The sequence below is a fragment of the Lepisosteus platostomus genome, chromosome 10 (assembly GCF_059453375.1).
Source record: "Lepisosteus platostomus isolate fLepPlt1 chromosome 10, fLepPlt1.hap1, whole genome shotgun sequence".
In the NCBI taxonomy this organism is placed as follows: domain Eukaryota; kingdom Metazoa; phylum Chordata; class Actinopteri; order Semionotiformes; family Lepisosteidae; genus Lepisosteus; species Lepisosteus platostomus.
The window spans coordinates 17,844,039-17,868,264 of NC_142620.1; the positions used below are offsets into that span (position 1 = coordinate 17,844,039).

The 24,226-nt window shown below is 36.0% G+C and overlaps 1 protein-coding gene across 4 annotated transcripts in view; it reads left to right on the plus strand.

Annotated features, from left to right (window-relative positions):
* aspg (asparaginase homolog (S. cerevisiae)) overlaps window positions 1-24,226 on the plus strand; it is a 50,825-nt gene that overhangs the window by 22,095 nt on the left and 4,504 nt on the right. For 2 of the 4 annotated variants that reach the window (XM_088648537.1, XM_088648538.1), the window contains 9 exons: window positions 2,467-2,550; window positions 4,203-4,329; window positions 7,531-7,643; window positions 10,463-10,648; window positions 11,894-12,007; window positions 13,331-13,450; window positions 14,835-14,930; window positions 17,116-17,279; window positions 22,473-22,559. In XM_088648537.1, coding sequence (XP_088504663.1) covers window positions 2,467-2,550; window positions 4,203-4,329; window positions 7,531-7,643; window positions 10,463-10,648; window positions 11,894-12,007; window positions 13,331-13,450; window positions 14,835-14,930; window positions 17,116-17,279; window positions 22,473-22,559 — 1,091 coding nt within the window. Of the gene's footprint in view, window positions 1-2,466; window positions 2,551-4,202; window positions 4,330-7,530; window positions 7,644-10,462; window positions 10,649-11,893; window positions 12,008-13,330; window positions 13,451-14,834; window positions 14,931-17,115; window positions 17,280-18,553; window positions 19,974-22,472; window positions 22,560-24,226 lie in introns of those variants that run through there. The other 2 variants (XR_015941683.1, XM_088648539.1) reach the window with 2 other exon arrangements.

Sequence of the window (24,226 nt, forward strand, 5' to 3'; positions counted from 1 at the left end):
AGGGTATAATGAAAGTTAATGAATGTTATATAAGGTCAACTGTCAAGATTTACAGTTTACTTTAATACTACAGTATTATTCACTTGTTCAGTAGATTGGAAGATAGTACAATATATTTGGATCTATTTATGCTTCTACACAGTATGTACACACTTATAAATACGCTTATATTGCACTTTTAAAAGTGGTTTCTCAAAGTGCTTTACAGTACAACAATAAAACAAAATGAAAATAGAGGAATATGCAAATGGTAGGAGGTAGTAGAAGGGGGTAGGGAATACATTAAGTAACCAGTTGAGTAAAAAATGTTTTGAGTCTTGATTTGAAACCGCTCAGGCAAGGTGTATCTCTGATATGCTTTGGGATAGAGTTCCAGAGCTTTGGGGTATAGCAGGAGATGGCCCTGTCTCCCATAGAGTGAAAACAGGGTAGGGGGAGAGATAGAAGACCAGAATTTGAAGGCTGCGAGGTAGGGAGTAGGACAATAATAGCTCAGACAGCTACTGATGTGCAAAGCCATGCAGAGCTTTATAGGTGAGCATAAGGCCTTTGAACCTGACATGAAACCTGATAGCCAGTGGAGGACTCTGGTATAAGGTTAATGTGATTGTTTGCACTAGACCTGGTCAGGATTGTGGCTGCCGAATTCTGAGGTGCTTAATGTGGATTCAGAAACCCCAGCAAGTAGAGCATTACAGTAGTCAGTTCAGGAAGTGTTGACCAGGTTTTCAATAACAGTTAGCGTCAACATAGGATGTAGTCTGGCAATATTATGAGGTGGAAGAAAGATGTTTTGACTATGTTTCAGATGTGGGTCAAATGTCAGGCCTGGGTCAAAAATCACCCCAAGTTCTTCAATTTAGACTGAAGCTCAGGTAGAGTAACATCTACAGTTAGGGTAACTGCACTGGCTTTAGATAGTTAATGGGGCATGCTGATATACATGCCTTCAGTCTTGTCATAGTTTAGTTGAAAGAAATTTTGAGTCATCCATGTTTTTATGTAAGAGATGCAATTAGAGATAGGAGAGACAGCCACATCAATGTGTGGTCAGTGTCACTTTCAAAACTCCCAGAATAACTGTGCCCCACACCTAGTTTTACAGTTTTGTGACAAAGATGTTGTTGTTTTTTCCATTTAGCTGTAGTTACCAAATATCCTTTCAAATTTTTTTTAGCTAGATTTTATTCAAAACCATTATATACTTGTACAGTATCTTTAAGTCAAAATCCTTTCAGGTTTTAGTTACAAATATTGCAGATATAGTCTGAGAAAGAAAACCACGTGTTTGAGATTCGTGTGGAACACAAAAATAGATACTAATGAGTCATCTTTACGTCATCATCTTGCTTAGTGCTAGTAGCTTAATTCATTTGTTAAAATATTTAATGGAGTTTACTTCAAATAGACCAGAAAGTAGTACAGGCATTCTCATTTGTATTGCCTATAGAACGGTAATATCTTTCTTGTTGTGCGGTGATCTAAACTAAACTTAATATTACAAGTGAGGTCTAAGTAATGCATTGTACAACTTAACAATACTGACCCTATCGTGAATTTTGCCTTCTTGCTTGTGCTGCTGTTGCACTATTTGAAATTCATGTACTGTACCGTATAAATATGACAGAGTTACTGACAATAACAGTCTGTCTGGATAATTAATGTATGATCTGTCTGATCCTAGAACTCTTCATTGTAATGATCAGCTGATGACCTCAGTCCAGTCTGAATCCAGATTTCTGAATCCTAAAAAATTAGAATTCATTCTGCTGCTGCTGGCATTAATTACATTACCACTTCATTTACAGTAAGTAGGGCCTGGGCACCATGTCAGCCTCTAGAACTGGCTGCCATACAATACTCCTTAAATGTGCAAATATTGTGGTGACAGTTTTGCAATGCTTCTTTTCCTTCAGTCTTTCTCACTTCCTTGGTTGCTAACAAATTATTAAAGGAGTGGTGTGTAACGTACTCCTATCACTAAACTGCTTGCGGTTTCATTCTTGAGTTTGTTCCATAAAAAGTCCACAGCATTTTACTAATTTACATTTGCCTGAGTCTGGGCCATTTAAATGTAAACTGTTGCCCTACCATTTCTTTGGGCTTGCCTTTCATAACCACTGTATAGCAACTAATACTACATTCATTTCCAGTGCTGTCTAAGCTGAGTGCTAGGTCCCTAGTGCAGGTTTATGAAAAAGAATGCTCAGCACCTCCACAAACAGACCAAGGTGATTGGTATACGTGCCGTACGGTTTAGATGGATGCTGCATGCCTGTATTCTGCTGAATACAGCTGAATTATTATAATTGTTCAAATTCATCCACTCCAGGAAGTGGATCATGGTTTTTGTTAAATACGGAAGGAGGAATTACAGGTGCTTAACTTCACCCACTACAGGAAAAGGTCATGGTTGTTGAGAAATACTCAAGTTCTTACATGCCCAGCTTGCTTTTAACGTTTCAGGTTCCTATCTACGAGATGAGGAATGATGGTCGTGACAACCTCTTGGGGGCACTGTTGATTGCTGGACAGTTTGTGATTCCTGAGGTGAGTGTTGATTCTGTACAGCAGAAAAAACTGTAAAGCCTCTGCATTTTGCTCCTGTTGGAATGCTGCGTGATGTTTCCATTCTAGCCATAACCTGTGACAGACACTGGTTCTCAACACGCTGTTCAATATTGATAACTTTGATAGTTATAGAAATCCAGTTTTATCCTTATTATTAATACATTTTCAGCAAAGTAATGTTAAATATATGCTATATATGATAAAATACCAGCACAACTGATTAAATGTAGATCTTTTACCAGTTTATTTGAGTCTTGTTAGCAAGTAATATACAATGTTAAAGAAACTCAAATTAATAACACACCGGCAAATGAGCTATTTAATTGCATTGGGTTAATTCTAATGATGAACAATTTTTATAACTAGTCACACTTATTTAATAAGGAGAGAGTTTTTGTATTTACTCTTTAAGCTGTGGGGGAAAAAAAGTAATGAAGTATGTCATAATTACTATTGTCAATATTTTGTGTTCCATGTATACCACATGTGAGCCTTCCTAGGAGTTCAGCATATAAAATGCTTGTATTTCTGTTCCGATACAAACTTTTGAGTCTGACTATATCATTAGCCCCCTGCCACGTAGATTTTCCAGATAATGGTGCACACTTGGCAGATTGCTGCTTGGGCATCTGTGGGCTTGAGTACCTTTGGCTTGTCATGGGAAAATCACATTTGCTGGGCATTCTATAAACTTGCTGTATTGGCAATGAGAGATGCCTAATTTCACCAGCTGGTAACTCCAGTGTAGGAGTGAAAACTGGTCAGTACCTCCAACAGCAAACGTTTTGAGAGCAAGTCCAAGAAATTATTTTCCCTCTAATGAAGGTTGCTGAGGTGAGCTGAATTAATTAGTGATGTTCTGTGAGAGGGGGGCGGGAATTGGTGATTTCACAATAGAAAAAAAAAATCTCGGACTGGATCCAAACTGAAACCACATGTTTCCAACAGTATTAATTTATTTATTCTCTGTTGCATTTGAATATCTTCTGTGAGTATCTGATGAGGCCAGAGAGAGGATTGATGAGTGAGGTCTACTCCTGATACTTTGCCAATACTGATGCTTTAATAATTTCTCAGTGGCTATGTTTCCTGCCATTTCCAAAATGTCTGGCTTTCCTCTCAAAACCTTTAAGTAACTTAGATGCTAAACTTCAAGCCACTTGCCAGCCTTCACTAATCACACTCTAAAGCATTAAACGTTTGCTGGGAAAATTAGGAAACAATATGGAACAATGTGTGACAATGTACTTTTTTTATTTTCTTTGTTTTGTACCTGTCACAATTAATCTGGTTTGTACATGAAATTTCATGGATGGATATGAAGCAGTTTTCTCTGAAACTTTCTCTTATTTTAATTTAACATCTTCTGCAGAACACCCAAACAAATTAATGCATAAAAGAATTAAAGGAACAAATTACAATGTGAACCTGTACTTCTTTGTTTCACATGTAATGTTGCAGAGAAAAAATAAACAGTTATATTGATTTATCCACTATAATAATGTTATAATGTTATGAGACGTACTAAATACTAATAACTTTTTTACAGTTCTCCGTTACTTATGCAGTGACTTAAGTCACCTTGGAGTTTCATCATATTTACTTTTTGTAACTTTCAACAAATCTTTCAGGTCTGTCTGTATTTTCATCACAAGCTCTACAGAGGGAACCGAGTGACAAAGGTGGATGCTGGGAGTTTCAACGCCTTTTCTTCACCTAACCTTGCACCACTAGCCAATGCTGAAGTTGATATAAAAAGTAAATATTATTAATTAGGTTGTATAGTGGCATGGCAATTAGCACTACTTCATCACAGCTTGGTTCTGGGTTGGGTCCCAGAATGTGGCTCCATCTATGTAGAGTTTGCTTGTTCTCCCAGTGTTCGTGTGTTTTTTCTCTAGGTGTTCTGGTTTCCTTCCAAAGACATGGAAACCTAGCCAGGTTACCTAGCTAGGTCTATTGTTTCTCTGAATTGGCTATGTTAACCTGCAAGTAACCACAAGTGATATGTGATAAATTGATATTTAAAAACATATGAAGAAGAACCTATTCTTCTTACTAGTTTAGCTCTAACTAGTTTGCTAAATGAAGGTTATTCTTATTATGATTTTTGGAAACTGAAATAATAGTGAAAAGACAAAGTACAAAAATACTAAAGAACAGTTCCGTGTGTTTAATGAAGCCTAATTCTCTTTTGAAAAAGACGAGGTAGGAACAGAAACTTATCTTCCACCAAAGAAGAAAGTATCATATGAACGGACATCACAACACAAAACATCCTGGAATAAGAATTCTTTCCTGGCAGACATAAGATACATGAAGAAATGTGAAAAATATAAATCTGCAGTACAGATCTCATGAAAACCAATATAATTCAATCTACTGTATCTGGTGTAAACAACTGCTTAATTCAAATGGATAAATAGAACCGAAGCTGATAACAGTGGAAACATCATTGTGTGGTTACAGAGGCTATAGCCACGTAGCTATGAAAGCAATGTAAATGTAAAGAGCCCCTTTACTGTGGTGTGTTATTCCTTGTGCTGCACTTCAAGTTTTGTACGTTTCCTCCTTCGCTCATTAATAGCGCCTTTTCTTGTTTGGTCTCATACTTTCTAAGTTTCACCAACCGCACCTCAGACAGGAATTCTTCCTTCAGATTCTTTTTAATGCCTCATTTATTTCATCAAAAGTAGAGTCACAGTGTAAAAATGTGTGTATGTCCGTTACTGGTTTTGCAATAAACCATTTAATTTGAAAGCAAAAATGCTGTTTTCGTAGGCTTTTGGTAACACGCTTAAAACCAAGGAAAGCTAGTCAACACAAAATGTGTCCTGTTCTGCTTACTGTGGTGCCTGTCTGGTGTGAGAATGGAGATGAGGATAGAAATGGTAATGGGGCAGTGGATTTCTGTCCACTCTCTAATTCAGTGTTGAACATAAGGGATAAGAGTGACGTTATCATTGAAGAATAAATGTGACCTTCGTTCGCAAACCCAGACATTGTGACAAATTCTTCAGATTGTTTCAGATTCTGGGAAATTTCTTGCTGGGAAATTGCGGACTCGTCCCATAATTGTTTCTAAGCTTTCTAAGATTAAAAAAGTAACATTGAGAATCATCCTAAAAGAAGCCTGACATTGGGAGAGCAGACCACGTTAAATGAGACCATACCCATTTCAGCAGTATTGCAGAAGAAACCCATTTCTTGAAGTGGTAACGTACATCCTATCAAGTGCGTAAAAGAGTCAAAACAGAAAATTAATGAGAATGTACTGTGAAGTAAAATCCACCGTAATGGCACTAAATGTATAAAGATATTTGACAGATGTAAATGCAGAATGTGCTAGCTACTAGCTATACGTCTTCTGTAATTAAAAGAATATGACATCAGTATTCCAGGCATAAAATATGTGATACATTCTTTGAAATTCTTGTGATTTAATGAACTTTTTAGAGCTGGGAGATCTAGGGAAGCTAGCATTTTGCTTTACCGAGACAGATGATTTATAAGCCCTAATCCCATAAATAAAACTGCGGATGTAAGGGAAGTAGGCAGTAAGTTTTTCGCATTCCTTTTGGAAAGTCAAGTCATTGTTTTTTGTCATACTGGGATGAAGCGTTGAATAATGAAAACAAATTTAAATAGTATTTACATAAGTCATGTCAGTTTATAAAACAGTGCTGAACACATGCTTGTTCAGGTAAATTGCTCAATGATTTTCTGAGATCTTGCGAGTCTTGAGATTCACAGCAATTGCTATAGACAGTGTTGAGCTCATTTAAGCTTTAGCACTGTATTAAAGGTTAAATATATTAGATCACACCTATCCATACCATTTTAAAATTCAGTATCAGAAATTTTGCATAACCACATTTGTTAATAGAATTAAAAATAGAAAAAAGTTATCCTTTGAAATGCAACATATGAACCTAAGAGGTTACAAACAAGAGGAGACCATTCAACCCATTTAGTAGTTGTTAATTAATCTAAGGATCTCACCCAGCCATTTCTTAAATGCACTTCCGTGTAGTTTCCACCAATGCCCTTTTTGTTTCACTGTTCATTGTGGAGATATCTGTTGGGTGGTCTTTATCAGTACCTTGTATAAATACTTGAATCAGGTCCTCTTGTAGTGTTCATAGCTTTAAAAAAAGATTCAGTTTCTTCAGCTTCTCAGTGTAGTACATTCTGTTCCCTTAAACCCCTGAATGCTATGTTTTCTCTTCAGTTGATTCCAGAGTAGCGCTAGCTTTTCTATAACACAGTGACCAAAATTGTATGCAGTATTCTGAATGAGGCCCTATTAGTGTGCTGTATAACTTTAACATCCCTTGATTTCAATGCTACGCTTTATACTATACAGTATATCCTAGCATCTTCATTTTAGTTTCTTCTCCACATTTTCAAAAACATGTAAATAATGTGTCAATGTAAACATGTTCTCATAAGTACTCAAGAGATGAACAATTTCAAGAATAGATGTCCCATCATATTTTTAGTTTTGCAATGAACATAGACATTGGAGAACCATTCAAATAGAATTGGAAATGCATTAATTCAGGAAGCATATATAAACTTTGAATTATATTTTTTCTGACAACATTTTATTAGTGTTGATCAGAATGTCCTAACATTGCAACTGATGTATAAAAGTAAGGTTGCTTTGTGAACTCTGATCCCTTGATGATAACTCAAATTTTCAAGTTTTCCTGAGGAGAGGTTGAAGCTCTGTAATATCGTCTGCACTCGACCCACGTTTCATAGAGATATTCAAGTAGACTTTGTGTTTTCACTTGCTTCTTTGTGTTTCTGAAAGACCTGCATTTTTTCATCTCTATAATTCTGACCTGCAGCCTTGATAAGTGATGTTTCCGGAAGTATGTTCTGAAACAGATGCTGAGAAATAAAAAAAAATAAAAATAATGTTTGTCCTTTTTCCCCCCCCATCCTGTTTAGTTAACTGGGACACAGTCTGGAGAGCCAACACCACAGCCAGGTTTTTCATTCAGACAAGCATGAACAGGAATGTGGGACTCCTGCGTCTCTTCCCTGGAATCACTGCAGAGACTGTAAGCATGTCAATGACTCCCCAGTTGCTCAATATGGGAAAATAAAGATTTTAGCAACCCCAAAAGTAATCTTTACTTCATATGTTGTAGGGTTTATGTACTTGTTTATTTTTGTTCTATATAGAAATCATGTTGTATTTATGTAGCACCCTATATGTATAAAAAGGCACAGTATCTCGTATTTTATACAGGCTTTTAGTGGAAGTGATGTCGTGTATCCAGTGGAAAATATTTACTTTTTATTATTTCTCACCTACCTTTGATTATTCAGACAGTGAAAGAGTAAACTTTGTTACTGGTGACCATTATTATTATGCTGCATTAGTGTTTTACCCAAAACCACAATCTTGTTCTTTTAAAAGAGGCAAATAAAAGGATCTGCTGAGCAATAAGACAGGAGTAATGCAAATTTTAACATTTATGTAGCATTTGTACTGCAAAATGTTTGTGTACTTAGATTTCCAAGTGTATTGACAGTGACCAAGTACCTTTAGGCAAAACTTATTTATTTTTTTGTTTTTTTGCTTGGTTAGAGATATTCAATGTTAGTTCACAGGGCAGGTTTTACGCTTGCTAGGAGCACTTATGCTGTGAAAAATGAGACAGAATTATGGAGCATGTCTAATTACCAACAAAAGCAAGGGAGTTGGCATTGAAATTTAAACACTTACTATGCGAGCCATTAAAAAGGGGGAGAATGCTTTAGTGCCAAAGCTGGAATTTGTGCTCCTTTAATATCCCTTTGCATGTTTTATGGCTTTTATAGTCTTATGATTAATTGCCTTAGACAATTTTATTTTTCCGTTGTTTTCCTCCTACAGTATGTACATTTCCTTCAACTGTAATTTAATAGCCAGGCCTTTGTTCTAGGTAAACAACTTACTTAGTCAATGTGAAAGCCTTACTTCTCAAGTCCTTCTGGGATATTTAGGCATGGAATTTAACCAAACGTCCTAGGTTAATGTCTGTGAGCAGTGGGTAATTTAGTCCAGTTTCTACAGCTTCCCAACTGTCACTGCTATGTATACTGTATGTCACCAGAACTCACACGGCAACCTCTATATCTCATTATTTACACTTCATGTTCTGGAATGAGCTGTTCATAAGTTAAACTTATTTTCTATATGTCTTTTAGGTTAGTCTTCCAAGAGTGAAAGTGGACTTCACACACCTTCATATACTGTATATATGTACACATTTTATATTGGTTAGATATGATCAGAAATCTCTACTTCTCCACAGAAACCTCTGGAGTGTGGATCTCTTGCCTGGGATTGTTTAGTATAGTAGTGAGTCAGAACCACCCTTTGGGGAGTTTGCATTATAGGCTACCCTGTCTGCCAGGATTGATGGTGCTCTTTCTGTACCACCATCACAATGAATGTTTCAATTTTAAACCATGGCGGGGGGGAGGTGGTGGTGACCATTTACTGCTAAGTTGATTTTAAGAGTAAATGTCTTTGTGCCAGCCAGCTGGTGATCTATGAAAGCGCCAGGGCACAATTTGCAGAAGACCTGACTGCCATATGAATATGTATCGTAAAAATTGCGTTTAATTTCCAGATGCAAGCTATCGCCCAAAACGGAATCGGATGCACATCTTAATTGTGCACATGAATTACTTTAATACTCTAGACACACGGAGTAGAAACAGATGGAAGAGCAGTGGGCAACAGATTATTTGTTTTATTAAAGCTCCAACTGTGTAATATTCCTCTGCGGGCCTATTGCTGGTACATGTGTGTTTGGAATGTGGGTATATCATCTTGCTGCCATAATGTGTGGGCACTGCGGAGGTTGTGCACCTATCTTATGGGGAATTCACAGCTTCCCCGATGTGAGGGTTTGGCATGGCATGCATCTGGGAATGCAATGTCCTTTGAAACTTGTCTCATTTATGAGTACCCATCTATACCGGTTTGCTTACTAATAACAAAGATTATTGTGCCAACAGGATAACAGGTAAAATGTTTAGCTACAATGCTACACATCTTTAATAAAAATTCAAATTTTCTTTACTCTTTTGGGATGATGAGATGAATACTAGGATGTGCTATATGTTGCCTATGTTTTTGGGTTAAAGGCTTTTGGGGTTCAGGACTTTGAGTTGCAAAGGGTTCTTTAATAAAAAAGTCCTAAGGCTTCCTGGGTGTCTACAAGTGTAGGACAAGAGTATTAAGAAGTTCTTAGTTTAGGATTATTATACTTTTTTTTCTATTTGTTGGTGGTATTGTATAAATAGCATGTCAGATGTAAACAGGAAAAATGCCTTTGATGGTCATCTCATTTGACACATATTTGGCAGTTTCGTGCAAAGTATGTGTCAGTGAGAATGTTCACATCTCTTCAGTCCTTCATGATCTGTTTGGATGCTTGAAACAAGCTGGATTCAATACCAAATGATTATTCCAAAATAATAGTCAAATTTAAATTCCTGATGGTGGAAAAAGTAGCTGGTTGCCTGATCTGTGAACAAGTGAAAGGGCAAAACAAATGGATCTGCTAAGTAAATCTGTGGGATAATATTTGCTTCAGCATCTGTCTTGTTCAGGACCCTGTAGGAGGTAAATTGGCTTCTGGAAAGTTAATATGAATTCAATGGGTCACAGAATAGTATGCAAACCATTTTCATTTTCTCATCACAATAAGAATGTGGTTCTTTACAAATCTGTCTTATTAAAATGCCAAAATCATTAAAATGATACAGAGCAAAAAAGCAATGTCACCACCTCAAAATTTGCAGCAATTTATATAATCACATTTTTTGATGGGTACATGTCAGCAACCTTGGTTAAATAAATCTTGTTTTCTCCCTTGAGGTGCGTGCCTTCTTGCAGCCCCCTATGGAAGGAATTGTCCTGGAGACATATGGCAGTGGAAATGCCCCTGACAATCGAGCCGATTTGCTAGAAGAATTCCGCAAGGCCACAGACAGGGGTGTCGTCATGATCAACTGTACACAGTGCTTACGGGGTTCAGTCACAGAGTCCTATGCCACCGGCAAGGTATGCCAGTGCAATCTGATATGTTGTTAGAAGATTAAAAGCTGCACTTTACAGTTTATGTAATATCTTTGCTTGCACACATATACAGTATCTACTGGGTAGAATTCTAAATGTTTTTTTAAGGAGGCATGTACACCTTAGCTATGTGAACCTTAGTATATGTGTAAGCATTAAGTACCCATTTCCTGCATCAGTTACGTTGTACCCCTCCATCTGCCTGAATTACTATTACCTTTAAATAAGATTTTTTTTCATTCTACCTAGTGGGAGGTTCAACCTTGTCCTTAAGCTGTCAATTTCTCAGCCATTAAGGGCAAAGCCAAAACAGTATCTCTGATTGCTCACCCACCAAAATCCCTTATGGGGATTGTTTGAAGCCTCTGAAACTAAAATGGTCACATCGAGCTTCTTTATATGCAGACTAGTTTGTCTAGAGTAGGGACACTCAGCATGTCGCCCCCAGGGCATCTTGGAGATCAACACACAGATCTTGTACTGGTGCAATTGTGCTGTAGGTACCTGGTGGCAAATACTTTATTGTGGCCTGTAATGTATTTGTGATAATGATTATGTATTTGACCATTATCTCTTATCTGCTTACATACTTATATTGATGTCTCCCACTTATGTCTTGACATCAAGAGTCAGATTTCCATTATTATTTGGGGGTAACAGAACACCTTCCTCTATAACAGACTGCATCATCTGTCCAGTAGGTACTTTACCAAGGGCCTCTAGCCAGTGAAATGATCAATACACATATGGGTTACCTTAATAAAGGTGTGGTGGTAGTCAGGTTACTGGAAAGTACAGCTAAAATAATGTGAGCTTGTGTTGTGCTTGTTATTCATGTCTACTCTTAAAGTAGTTTAAATTAGATAACCATCATGGTATCTAATGCTAGACTACGTTTATTTTCCTTACATGTGACCTATAACAGTACATACACTAAGTGCTGTATATGTAGGCTTGAAATTAGATGTGCAGCACTCGTGAAAATAGCACATCTCCCAGATTGCACTATTTCACATTACCAGAAAATCTTTTTTTTTTTTAAATGGTAACATGAGATCTAGACTTACCTATGAATTCAGTAAGGCACTCAAGAAAGAACACGACTAGTACCTTTGTAATAGTTGACTTTTTCAGAAGTTTTGCCGTTTTTGATTGGTTTCTCATCAGAACATAGTTTCATTTTCATGTCATTTTGCCATTGTTGTTTTAAATATGTAAACGTTGTTACAGGCACTGAGCAATGCAGGCTTGATAGCAGGTTGTGACATGACACCAGAAGCTGCCCTTGCGAAACTGTCATATGTACTGGCAAAACAGCATCTCAGCTTGGATGAGAAAAGAAAGGTACATTTTTTTTAGATTAAATAAAATGCATCAGTGCACAAACCATCAGTACAGCAAGTACTGATACCATAGTAATCGGAAATATTTCACATTTGTAAAGTTCCCTGTTTCACCTTAGTTGTTATTGGTATAATATTACACCAATATTCTGTATTTGTATCATTAAATCACTGGTGTAGAAATCTGCAATTCAGTCTTCTAGTTTCCTGACATTTAGCAGCTGTACATTTCTAATGATTTTTTAGGCTATAACTTTATAAATGTAAACACCTAAAACAGTTTTCACCTGCTCATGTACACCATTAACAGAAAGCCTATTGGTATGAATATGAGAAACATACTGAAATTCTCATTTGAAGGGGTAGCTTTTAATTTGCTTATATATTTTCTGTAAAAACAGACTGTAGTGCAGATCTTTGCTACTTCTCAGCCTACGCATGTAGGTGTGTCCTTGTCTTTATAGGAGTTACACAACTGTTTTCAAAGCTTAGGCCAAATAATACTGCAGCTTTTGCGCATTGAATGGCTTATTTGGAATTTTGCAAAACAATACTGTTGCTCATTAATGCTTTTGTAAAATGGTCCTATATTCATTGCAAGCTACCGATTCACAGTCCATCTACCCTTTAACAGAATGATAATAATTCCCAATAATAAGGAAAACCTGGAACCAATTTAGGAAGTGCAGGTCACAAGGTGGGTCGATACCCTGGACGAGAATCCAGTAAGATTTATAGTAGTAGATGAATTTTTTTTATATTTGCCTACTATTTAAAATTCCTGCACACTCACTGTATTGGCTAAAATGTATTCAAACATATCCTCCTTAAACCCAACTAACAACCCTTCTTTGGCGGTCATAGATCTGCTGTGCTTGAAATCCTTTGGACTTTGTGGTTCAGACATTTAAATTAGCTTCTAGTTGGAGACCAAACACTTTATTCAGATTTAATTTTTAATGATCTTATTAATATTAATAACTGTGATCAAGGCAATAAAAATCAGATTTTTCCTACGTTTCTGAAAATCTATACTTTGCAGCCCAGCCTTTGTCTCTGATATGATGTTCAGCAAATTTCCTGTAACAACTGATGCTAAATTCTTATGACCACATTTCTCTGCTTTATCTCTGATAAGGTGATCACGTTTTCACCCAGAAACTAAATCTGTGTTAATGATCAGTTTTCATGATAAAATCTATATGTGGCTATACGCTATGTTTTCCTGTCTGATATACAGTGTGCTTTGACAGTAGTTATCCTGTAATATTGCTCAGTATTCATGCTTCTGTACGAGCGTAAGGCTATTCACACTGTTTCTCAGATGCTGAGTGAAAACCTAAGGGGGGAGATGATTGCATCGCTTCAGGGAGCCAAGTTGTCACTGAGAGACAGCAGGTTCATCCAGGTCGTTGCAAAGTCACTGAGCATCAGCTGCAAAGAGGTGAGAAGCACGATTTACATGAGTGTCTGGTTCTTTTCCTTTTTTAAGGTATTTTAAGAATATGGGACGTTACGACTGAGAGAAGGCCATTTGGTCCATTTATCTCGTTCCATTGCTCGTAGCTAAGATGAGTTTTAGACATCTGCATAGACATTTGTGAGAGCATATCAGGATTTAGTAAATGCAGTGATGTGAACTCACATTAAACACATTTGTTAAATGTAGAAACAAGTATAGATGAAATATAATACAGTTAATTTCTCCAGCTTATCTTAGAAGATACTAATTAAAAAACAAAAAAATTGTGTTTTCTGAAGACCAGCAGACCCAAACATGTAGTATTCAGTACATAGTATAGTCTAGTAGGAAGCAGTCCTGTATATTTTACTGCTTCGTAACTAGTTGTGACTTATTTTTAGCGCATATTTTGAATAAACTGCATGTACAGTATGGCACAAGGACAGCAAACCAAAAGCACAGAAGTAAATGGGGGTCTCTAATAAATATTTTGTAATATTATGTCTTCTTTTATTTATTTTGTTTTTGTTACCACTATAGCTTAATAAGCAAACAATATAAAACTCAAACAATTCAGCACCTTCTTGCCGGGTGGATATCTGATAAAGATATCCAGCATTCTATGGTACCTGTATTAAAGAAAAACAAAGCAAAAACCAAAGGGCATTTTCTTCTTTTGTTGTGATAGAGTTTATGGTCACCATAAGGTGCAATGAAAGAATTCACAGAAATAAGCATCTTCTTTAAAAGTCTGATTTCAAAGAAAAGGCCGTGCTCCACTTATCTCTGTCTTTAGATCCACCCACTGCTGTATATCATATTTTACCAAATACTACCACTTGAAGAGTCCCTTTCACCAGGTCTCTGCATCAGGTAAAGAGTGTTCTGAGCTGTTGAGGGTACATGAACATGAAAAACATTTAATTGTTATTGTGACCAGGCCACCTAACCGGAAGACAATTCTTCATGTTTTATATGTATTGCTGCAGAATAATAATGCTGTACCTTTTTTTAATAACCTGGGAAGTATGCATGTATTATAATTTCCATCTCATTTCCAAAATGTGATGGCTGTTTTTCCCCCAATTACAACATGTGAACAATATCTGTTTTCTTCCAGCATCAAATTAATTTATTCTGATACTGGTACTTCTTTGTCAAAAGAGAACTCCAAATGCTCCCTTTGTCATGTGACCAGTATTAACATTCAGACCTGTTCGCCTGTCTTTTCAATATTTCTGTTTCTGTACAGTATGTAGATTTCCCCCTGCGACGCACTGATATTGATGCTTTTATTAAAGATCACAATGGTATCATTGAGTCTGGAGGTCATAGGTCTGTCATCTTAACTGCTCCTCTGCTTCAGGAGCTGGAGGCCATCCGTGATGCCCTGACGCCTTCATTGGCTTGTGCTGCTGCTCAAACTGGGGACATAAATGCCTTGGAAGCCATTCGGGAAATGGTAAGCTACCTGCTGCCATTATGTTATACTAGTATTAACTGCAGAAGGTACATGACGAGAATGTTCACAAAGTGTGTAACTTTCACATTTGTTGCATTTCTGCTCCACATCTGAAAAAGGCTAATAACATTCTGGCTAGAATTCACATATTTTACCAAAGCAGAATCTTGACTTATGAAATTTTTATGAGGTGGATTGTGACTAAGCCCAGATGGCCCGCACATCATTATATTGGTTACTATAAAACAGTACAGTTAAAGAATCACAGCATTCTGCATGATAAAGAACAGTGAATTAACAGGGTAATTTTGGTACGTTATGGTATGTTTTTTTTTCGGAATAAAATCTAAAATTTAAAACTGTATACTTTTACACCCAAGGCTAACGAGGTGTTGTCTAACAGAAATTAATTAAATACAGGATGAAGTCCGCTAAAAGCTTGTATATTTTTAATACATTGTAATGTGGTCAAGAGTGTGCATCCATCCTGTTTGCTTTGTTTCTAGGCCTTGAAGACCTGAAATATGTCCTTGGAATAATGGAATTACCTCAATGCTTGATAGCAGAGGAAATTGTTTAAATTAATGATTACATGAATTTTAATTACAATATGGCCATGTACTGGAAAGCACTTGTAATTAATGTGAGAGCAGAAAAGAAAATGGAGGATGGTGATAAAACAGAAATGGGAGCATATGGAAATTGTAATAAATCTATATGTGGTGATTAAGGTAGTATGATGCAGAATGCAGTGAAGTGAGGTAGAGGGGAAATTCAAAAAACATTTTTACACTGCAATAAATTCATTCCGAATTTTCACTGTTTGTTAAGGGACAAAAAATTGAAAATTACAGTTGAAATAGTCACAGAAGAGAAACAAAACACGCAGGAAATCAAACCAGATAGTGCACATCTTTGTTTACAAGGGCTCTGAGTACAGAGCGGACTTGTTAGACCTCTTTCCTAAGGCCATTCACTGAAGACATCACTCTGGGAGACCGACAGTCACGAGCCTGAGGAGGAAGAATGCACACTTTGTGATTCAGTGTATCTCTCCTGGGTTTCTCTAGTGCTGTTCCCTGTCATTACAGTGTAGCAGGTTCATCCTGATAAACCAGTTTGAGTGAAGCACAGCTCACCCAGAAGATGACAAGAGAGATTCCTTGTTCATGTTTTGACATGGGTGCACTTTGTATGTGGAGTACAAGTCTTTTTTTAGGTCAGAGACTGGCTATGATGATAAAGTCATCTTTGGTTCCTTGAATGAGGGAAGGTGAACTCTTCACACCTTCCGAAGGAGAGAGTCACATAATAATTGGAAGATTTGCTAATGGCAACAAATGCAAACTTTTATTCTCACGTAACTAACTTTCAGTCTGGTGGTGTAGATAGGTGTAAATTCCAAGAATATTTAGACAGAATGTTCAAGATATTGTCTCTTGCTAAAACAACAATGCTTCCTAGATATTATCTATGATTTATGGCTGGGTGGCCTACAATTATTAGACAAAGAAATAGTGCACTGCTATAAACATGCCCAGCACATGCTGTATTTGGTGGAGTGGGAAATCTGAAATTGTTAATATTCTGTCTATAACTCTGCCAAGAAAAAATATAAACACTTTAAGCAACAAAAAAGCAAGCCTTCAATAAATGACATCTACTGTAGCAGTGAGTAAAATTTGTTTCTGTGATTTAATATACCCAACTTGCCATTTGTGTTATCTAATCATGTACTAATGAGAAATGCTTCTTCTGATTCAATCAAGTATGACTTCCCTTTAACCTAATTTTTCTGAACATGATTTTTTAATATAACAGGTTTATTTTAATCATTAAGTCTCATCTATTATTTGGAAAGAGGAAATGTATTTTGGGGGACAGAGAAAATGCAAAAAATACACTGTAAGTTCTTTTGAAAAGACTTGAGGGTAGCTTTTATAGGTTTTTGTAGAATAATACATATTTTAATACATTTTCCATAATATAAGATGGTTGTTCAACACATCGATATTAGAACAACGATTGATATTAGAGTGAAAAAACACTGCAAAAAACCAAGAGGATACTTTTTTTTGCTTGTATCCTTGTTATCTGTATGTTATAAGAGTTAGAATTATCCTTCGTCAGTTTATTGTGTGTGGTCTGTGTAATGGTAAAATACTGCAGCTGTACTTTCTTTTAGGGAAGCGACCTGAATAGCAAAGACTATGATGGTAGGACTCCACTTCATGTTGCGGCCTGTGAGGGTCACCTGAAAGTGGTACAGTATCTGCTGAGCCATGGAGCCACTGTTTACACCAAGGATCGCTATGGCGACACACCTCTGAAGAATGCAACCAGGTTCAGGTACTGTCACAGATTTTTTTATTTAGCAATGTAACTTCATTAAACCTTAAGTAGTTTAACACATACAGTAAGGTGGTTAGGAGCAAAGACAATGACTATTACAAACAGCATCAAGTTAACAACTTCAAATCAGTTAAACAATAAATAATAAAATATTAGATCAGATGTAAAATACCTTTCTGTAGTACAGGTTATAAATAAAATGTGATGTTTTCAAAAATACTTTATTGGTTCGTGCATAATATTGCACTTAGAAGACCCACTAATTGTAAGAAACGCAAAATGACCTTCCTACATCCATGGAATCTACAGAGATTAGTGAATGTACAGACTAGATTAATTGAGATGATAAATTGCATTGAAACACAAATGTTAACATTCACATTCAAAAATTAAACCAATACTGCAGTGAACATTGATGTATTGCTCAACATGGGTTGAAAACTTACCTTTGATTTTGCATTTTGGAAATTTCAGTTTGTAGAGAAACCTAAAGCTTTATTTTGCATCTTCTCTCATCTTTTTTTTCCCCCTTAATTCGGGCCTTATTCAATCCCCCAAAGTAGCATCTTGACTTAAGTTTACAATACAGATAATGTAGATGATTAAATTCTAGGAACAAAAGCTTAAATTGGTCATTTTGCTACGGGCAAAAGGGACAAGTCCTGAATTTTAATTTTCTCTTAGAATTCCATAGTGACCTTTATGTTGGTCCCACTCCAGTGGAAAAATTAACTACAAATAGGGGCCAGATGAAACTAAGCTGCTGTGAGCTCATTAAAAATGTTAGGGGTAAACTATTTTTGCCCAAAGTACTGCTTTACAATTTGGAAAAATGTCCATGTAGGGATTTAGACTCTCATTCTGGGTTTATCATGGGGGAAAACTATAATGGAGTTCAGAGGCCATTTAATTAATTATACTTAATTAGGCTAATTGTTAGAAATCAATTTCTGTCATTTTGTTATAATTAATTTGACTGTAGCAATGCCTGCCTACAAATATATTGGGAGAGTATAACAGACCTCTTTAATTTGTGATGTTACTGTTAATTTCACCTAAAATTAACAGTAACATCACAGTGTTTTCAAGATAAAAAAAGAGTACTAGTGCTTTCCTCATGATGAATGTCATACTTTCATAAGACAAATTTCATAGGGCACATGGAAATTAGTTAAAGCCGGTATGCCTTTTACAGCCTGACCCCTGAACACAGTATAACCATAACTTTGGCACACAGTAAATTGCGCCCATGATTATTTTCTTGATTACAGAAGAAGCAGTAAGCCTTATGAAAGATGGTCAACCACATCCATTTTTTCAGACTTTTCAATATTAAGCATATAAAAAGATCCTTTTCTTAAGTGATGATGGCTGGTCAGCCTACTGCTAAACTAAACAGCTTTTATGTAACATTTTTTTAGATGTGTTGTCTGGCGATGTGCCAAGCTTTTCATTTCTCAGGGTAAGCACAATGTCATGCTGGCTTCTGATAGCTTTTCTTGTTTATCTTTTGTTGCTTATTGTCAGCTATGGTTCAAATGCTTAAATGTAAGCTCTTTGTGCATCCTGATTTCCCATGTACCTATGGGCAAAAGTAGAATAGGTCTTTGTACGTACTAAAATAAATTTCAAATGCAGCAGTGGTTTCGTGTCACTGTGTAAAGTGTATTGTGAATTCTTCCACTTTTTAGGTCAAATAAAATTTAATGTTGTATATCTCTTTATACCAATGCTATCACTTTGAATTACACATTCAGTATCTAAAACTATGGCAAGCAATTTCCACAATTTTCGTTTCGTCCTGATCATGAAGCATTTGTACAGCCTTGTCTTATTTATCACTGGCAAATTGTGTTGTGCAAAACCAAGTTATGCACTTTTATGGAGGGAAATAAGTGACCCTCATCTGATGAGTTTTCATGTAGAGGTTTTCGTATATACCACCAGTCTTTCTTAATTTAGGATTGTCAGTGAATGATGTGTTGTGTATTTAAAATGTTCTCCTTCCCTGTTGAAAGTACGTCATGAGAGTATAACTCCCATTATGTGTTCCAAGACAAGCTCAATGTGGCTTAAAAGCATCTCCAGCTTAGTTACAAGTGCAGGTTGATCTCTCTGAAAAGTGAAAAGGTAAAGTTTTGCCTGTAGATCTGCCTTCTTAGTCTAACCAGGACAGGAAGTTTAAATTTCTCCAAATTTAGCCTTGTTGACCTTGTATAAATGGGTTGTTACCTTTGATATTAATGATTTAATATCAGTACTGACAGGTGATGACTGAGAGACGTCTCTCACAGAAACCGTCTCTGTGGCTCAAAGAGTCAGGTTGAATTTGACTCTTCTATTGTTCTGAATTTTCCTGATGTAATTGCTAACTCTGTCTTGAAAGACAACAACAAGATTTATTACCAATGAGAAGGGACTGTGATTCTCAGTCAATCTTCTGCAACATGTGCTAACATGCCAGATGCATCGCCTACTACCAAACGACAAATTGAAATACGGAAGGTAAAATGTTAAAGGTGGAGAAAAGTTTTCATTCCGTATTTGTCATTTAATGCTTCTCTCTTGTTGCAAATGAGCATCAATAAGTGCATGTTAATTGCAATTAATTTAATGTATATGCTGTTACTAAGTGTCCGCTGAATCACTTGTGATAATAATGGTGATGTAAAATAAATATGCAACCTTAAAGATGGTAGTTTTATGTCCTCAAGACCAGCTTATGAAAGCTGAAAGACCATGTCTTGCATTGAGCTTCTGCCTTTCATGGCCCTTTTGATGCATATGAAGTAAAACAAACGACACTTTGATTTTTCTTTGTAAGCTATGGAATAACATTCATGCCTTTGGATATCTATACATTTAGTTGTAATGAGTGGCATCTTTCAGAGAAAACTGCCAAACACATGGAAGAAGAAAGATGAAACAACTGAAATACTGTCATCATGAAATTATTAATCATCAGTATGTGGAAAGACTCATTAGGGAGATAAGTTCCTACGGACTTATTTTTCTTTTGTATACCACACCCATGAGTGTGAAGGTTTTAGGAATTATTCCTTTATCCACCGATTTCCTCCTGCAGTTTCTGCAGCTCGTACATTATGTTAAAACAAGGTTTTCTTCCATCTTATGCTGCTGCCAGCAGAGCTAGGTAAATGTACAGACACTGTTTTAAAACCAGACTTACCTGCTTATTGGAAATGAATTCCTTTCTGCAGCAAGCATAGAAGTGAGGTGTACAATTCCAAGCTAAGGCAAAACAAATCATGTGTTATTTTCTTCCAGTAAGTGAAGCTGCTCATAAAAATGTCTTTAATCAACAAATGAAATAGGTCCTGGGCACAAATTACAACTTTGTTTGATAAAACACAGAAAGTATTGTCTTCACTATTGTTTCACTGTTCTTTGGTGTGGTTTACTGTTCTTTATCATGTGTTCACTGCGCTGAAAGATCAGAGAAGCTCATCCCTATTTTTGGTTATTGAAATAAAGCCTGTGGTGATCCTTTCCTAGGTTATTTATGCTTTTACAAAAATATTTTACACTAGTTTTTACTTCATAAGGCTTATGATTTTCCACTGTAATCATGAAATGTATTGTATGAATATAGTTGTTCTTTTTTTTTCAATGCTCTTCTGGAAACCACAAACGTTCTGTGAGGATCAGTCTTGACTTGTCCCTGCTTGCCCTAGGAACTGTTAAGCACTTTCAGCTTAATGTCTCTTATGAATGCGGTGCTAAGAACTGTTTGGAGTTCATGACTCATGACATTTGCTTTAAGTATACACTGTTCTGTTGGCTAAGACACTATTATGCGATTCCTTTCCATGAAGCTATTTTAAATTTCTTCTTATGCCACAAATCCCAATCCATCAATATGATAATCTAAGGTGAAGACGTATGTTATCTTAAATACATTGCTCCTCTGTAAATAGTGTGAGCCTACCAAAAAAAGCATTGTAATCACTCAAGCCTCAAGGTTTTAGTGTTTTGCTTATCTTAAAATAAAATAAAATGCATAATAATCACTTATTGCAATCAGTATTCTTTGCATTAGTTCATACTTTAAAAAAATATCTTAAAAGAAAACTGTGTTAAATTAAGATATTCAGCTTGAGGTTAACATCTCATAATCAGGAGTCATATACATTCAAACTCGTGGTATTTATTATTAGAAATGACACTCTTGCTTTTATATGTAAGGACTATACAAATTGACTTGAAAGACCTGCCTACTTAAGGACTTTTGTGTTATTGAATCTTCTTGCTGAGGAAGATGAAAACAATTTTCTGATTGCTTGTAATGACTGTATAAGCCAGAAGTAAACTACAGCTTTACTAATGGAGGTCTGGAATGAATACAATTTTTGTATAGAAACTGGTAGTTTATCTGAAAAGATTGCTTTTCCAAATTTATTTTTTTGATTATCTTTTCTTGATTTGAATTTAATGTTTAGTCAAATGTGGTAAAGGTTACGCCTTCACCATTGTCTTGAACTTTGCATTCTTATTATTTGTTAAACATATTTCAAAACATATGACAAAAGCTTTTTCTTTTAATGTAATTATTACTGTTTATTATGATGTAAATGTAAAAAAAATAATAAAATCAGTGCTCAGAACTCATTATTCTTATTACGTTTCTGAATGTTAGAAAAATCCATCCTGTGTACAAGTCATGTAACAGACATTTTTCCCTTTGGAAATAATAAAGCATTGCAGTGTGAGTAGATAAGGGATGCCAGGGGAGATTTATCCACAAAAAATCACATATACTTTTATTTATCTATGGCAAAACATGTAGGAGCACAGAGCATGTAATCTGAACACTAACTAAAGCAGGAAAAACTTTTTTCATTTTAAAATGCACCACCGTGGAGGTGGTAGGGATATTGCAAAGGTGTTTTTCTTCAGTTTTTTTTGTTGATATCCTGCACAAAAGCTTTCAATTATACAGATTAGATATTCTGCATGACCTGCTGTCTGACATGACAGAAAACTGAAATATAGAGTTGTAAAGAAAATGGTTGCCAGTCCTTAAAATTCACAATAAGTGACCATAGCATATAGTTAATACAGCTAAATGACTAAAAGCTCAGGTGAAATAACGAAATGTGTGTCTATGAGGCTTTTAAGGACCAGAGTTGTATTGTGATGGTTCGAGTTGTCCTTTCTGTTTCTTGGTAGACAGAGAGAGGTGATCAGACTGCTCAGACAGACAGGGGCCCACTTATCCCGAGAAGAACTAGAAGACGTGGGAACAGAATTATGTAGGTAAGTGGGGAAATAAGCCTCTTGCATTTACCTCTTTACCTTATTGCTGCCACCTCTTAAGTGAAGGAACCTGAAAGCAGATAAGAGTACGGTGGCCTGACCTTGTCATAATCTTTCTTCTCGTCTGTCCAGTCATTTGAAGTTGTTCATGTACTGACTCAGGGAAAACAAGCCATCAATATAGAGAGGCATCTATTGGCCTCAGGAAAATGAGACGGTGGTATGCTCTGGTTAAAGCAACTTCTATCAATTTTCAGTCCCCAAAATGTGGGAATACTAATAACACCTGGGAAGTTCCAAACCAGAATTCACAAATCTCAATTAATCTCACTGCTACATTTGTTCTTTCAGTATGGCAGGTGTATACCTCATCTTGTAGCTGCACCATTTCCTCACTTTCTTGCTAATAAATAAAATAATTAAGACTACTGCTTTATAGCCTCTGTTTTGATTTTCAGGCAGTTTGACTTCAAAATGTTACCATTCCTAGATCAATGCTCTTGTTGTCAGGAGCCTTGACAACCTGAGTAAAAAGTAATCATTAGCCATACCTCTCATGTTTCAGTTGCTGATGTTTCGAATGCTTTTTTACAGTTTATGTGAGGAAAATAAGAATCTCCCATTATAAATATTTCTTTATTTTTTACACGTACATTAAATATTTAAATTTAGAATGCTGCATTATAATTTGTATCTAATTGTGTGTTCCTGTAGAACCCTCCTATTACTTTACCATTTGAGTATTTTTTTTAAATGCCTGATGCATATAACATAGAATTTATGACCTCTGATTCTAGGGCTTCTTTTCAGTATACAGTGGCACAACTCCACCTCTTTCATCTTTCACATCTCTCTGGGAATTTTTGTAACCACAAAACTATATACTTCAGTCTTGCTATGTTTCTGTGATTCCAATTAAATTTTATTACGGTTTATTGCATCTTTCCCCTAATACTACTTACATTTAAGTTTAAGCAGTTAATTATCTGGTTTTTCAAATTTTCTTTTCCCTTGGAATTCCATTTTGACTCTACTGTTTGCAGATTTCTTTTGCAGATTTTCTTTGGAATGTCCTTATTTCTATTTTAGTTTAGATGTTCTTTTAAATTTCTCTGTAAATATTTGACTCTAGATCTTTGGCACTCTGCTAGTACCTATTTCATTCATATGTAATTTATCTTTATAATATTTGTTATCAATTCTTTCAGTGGCTGAGAAAGCTGAACTCATCTTTAGTACATGACATTCTCAAGCACATATTATATTTAAAGTTCATCTTTACAAGGTGTAGACAAGATCCATGAGTAAACCACAGACTTGGATTTTCTCTTCAGTTTGTTTCTAAGATCTTTGCATTCATTTTTTATGGAAACTGTATGATTTATGCCAGCATGAACAGCAATAACTAGATCTTCAGTAATCTTTTAAGTACTAACCTTAAAAAGGGGTTTTGAGAAAAGATAAGCAAAAAGGAAGATAGACAAGTAGGACAGACGTGACAGACCCTAATTCTGTGGTTTGTGTAAAACAGGAAAGGTCTGTGCGGGTGACCAACCAGACAATGAAGATTTCTCTTTTGGCGTAATTCTGTTTCAACCAAGCAAAAGGCCAGACTTGCAATGTGTCAGTCCTGAACCATACCAACCCCTCCTCCCAACCCTCACCTT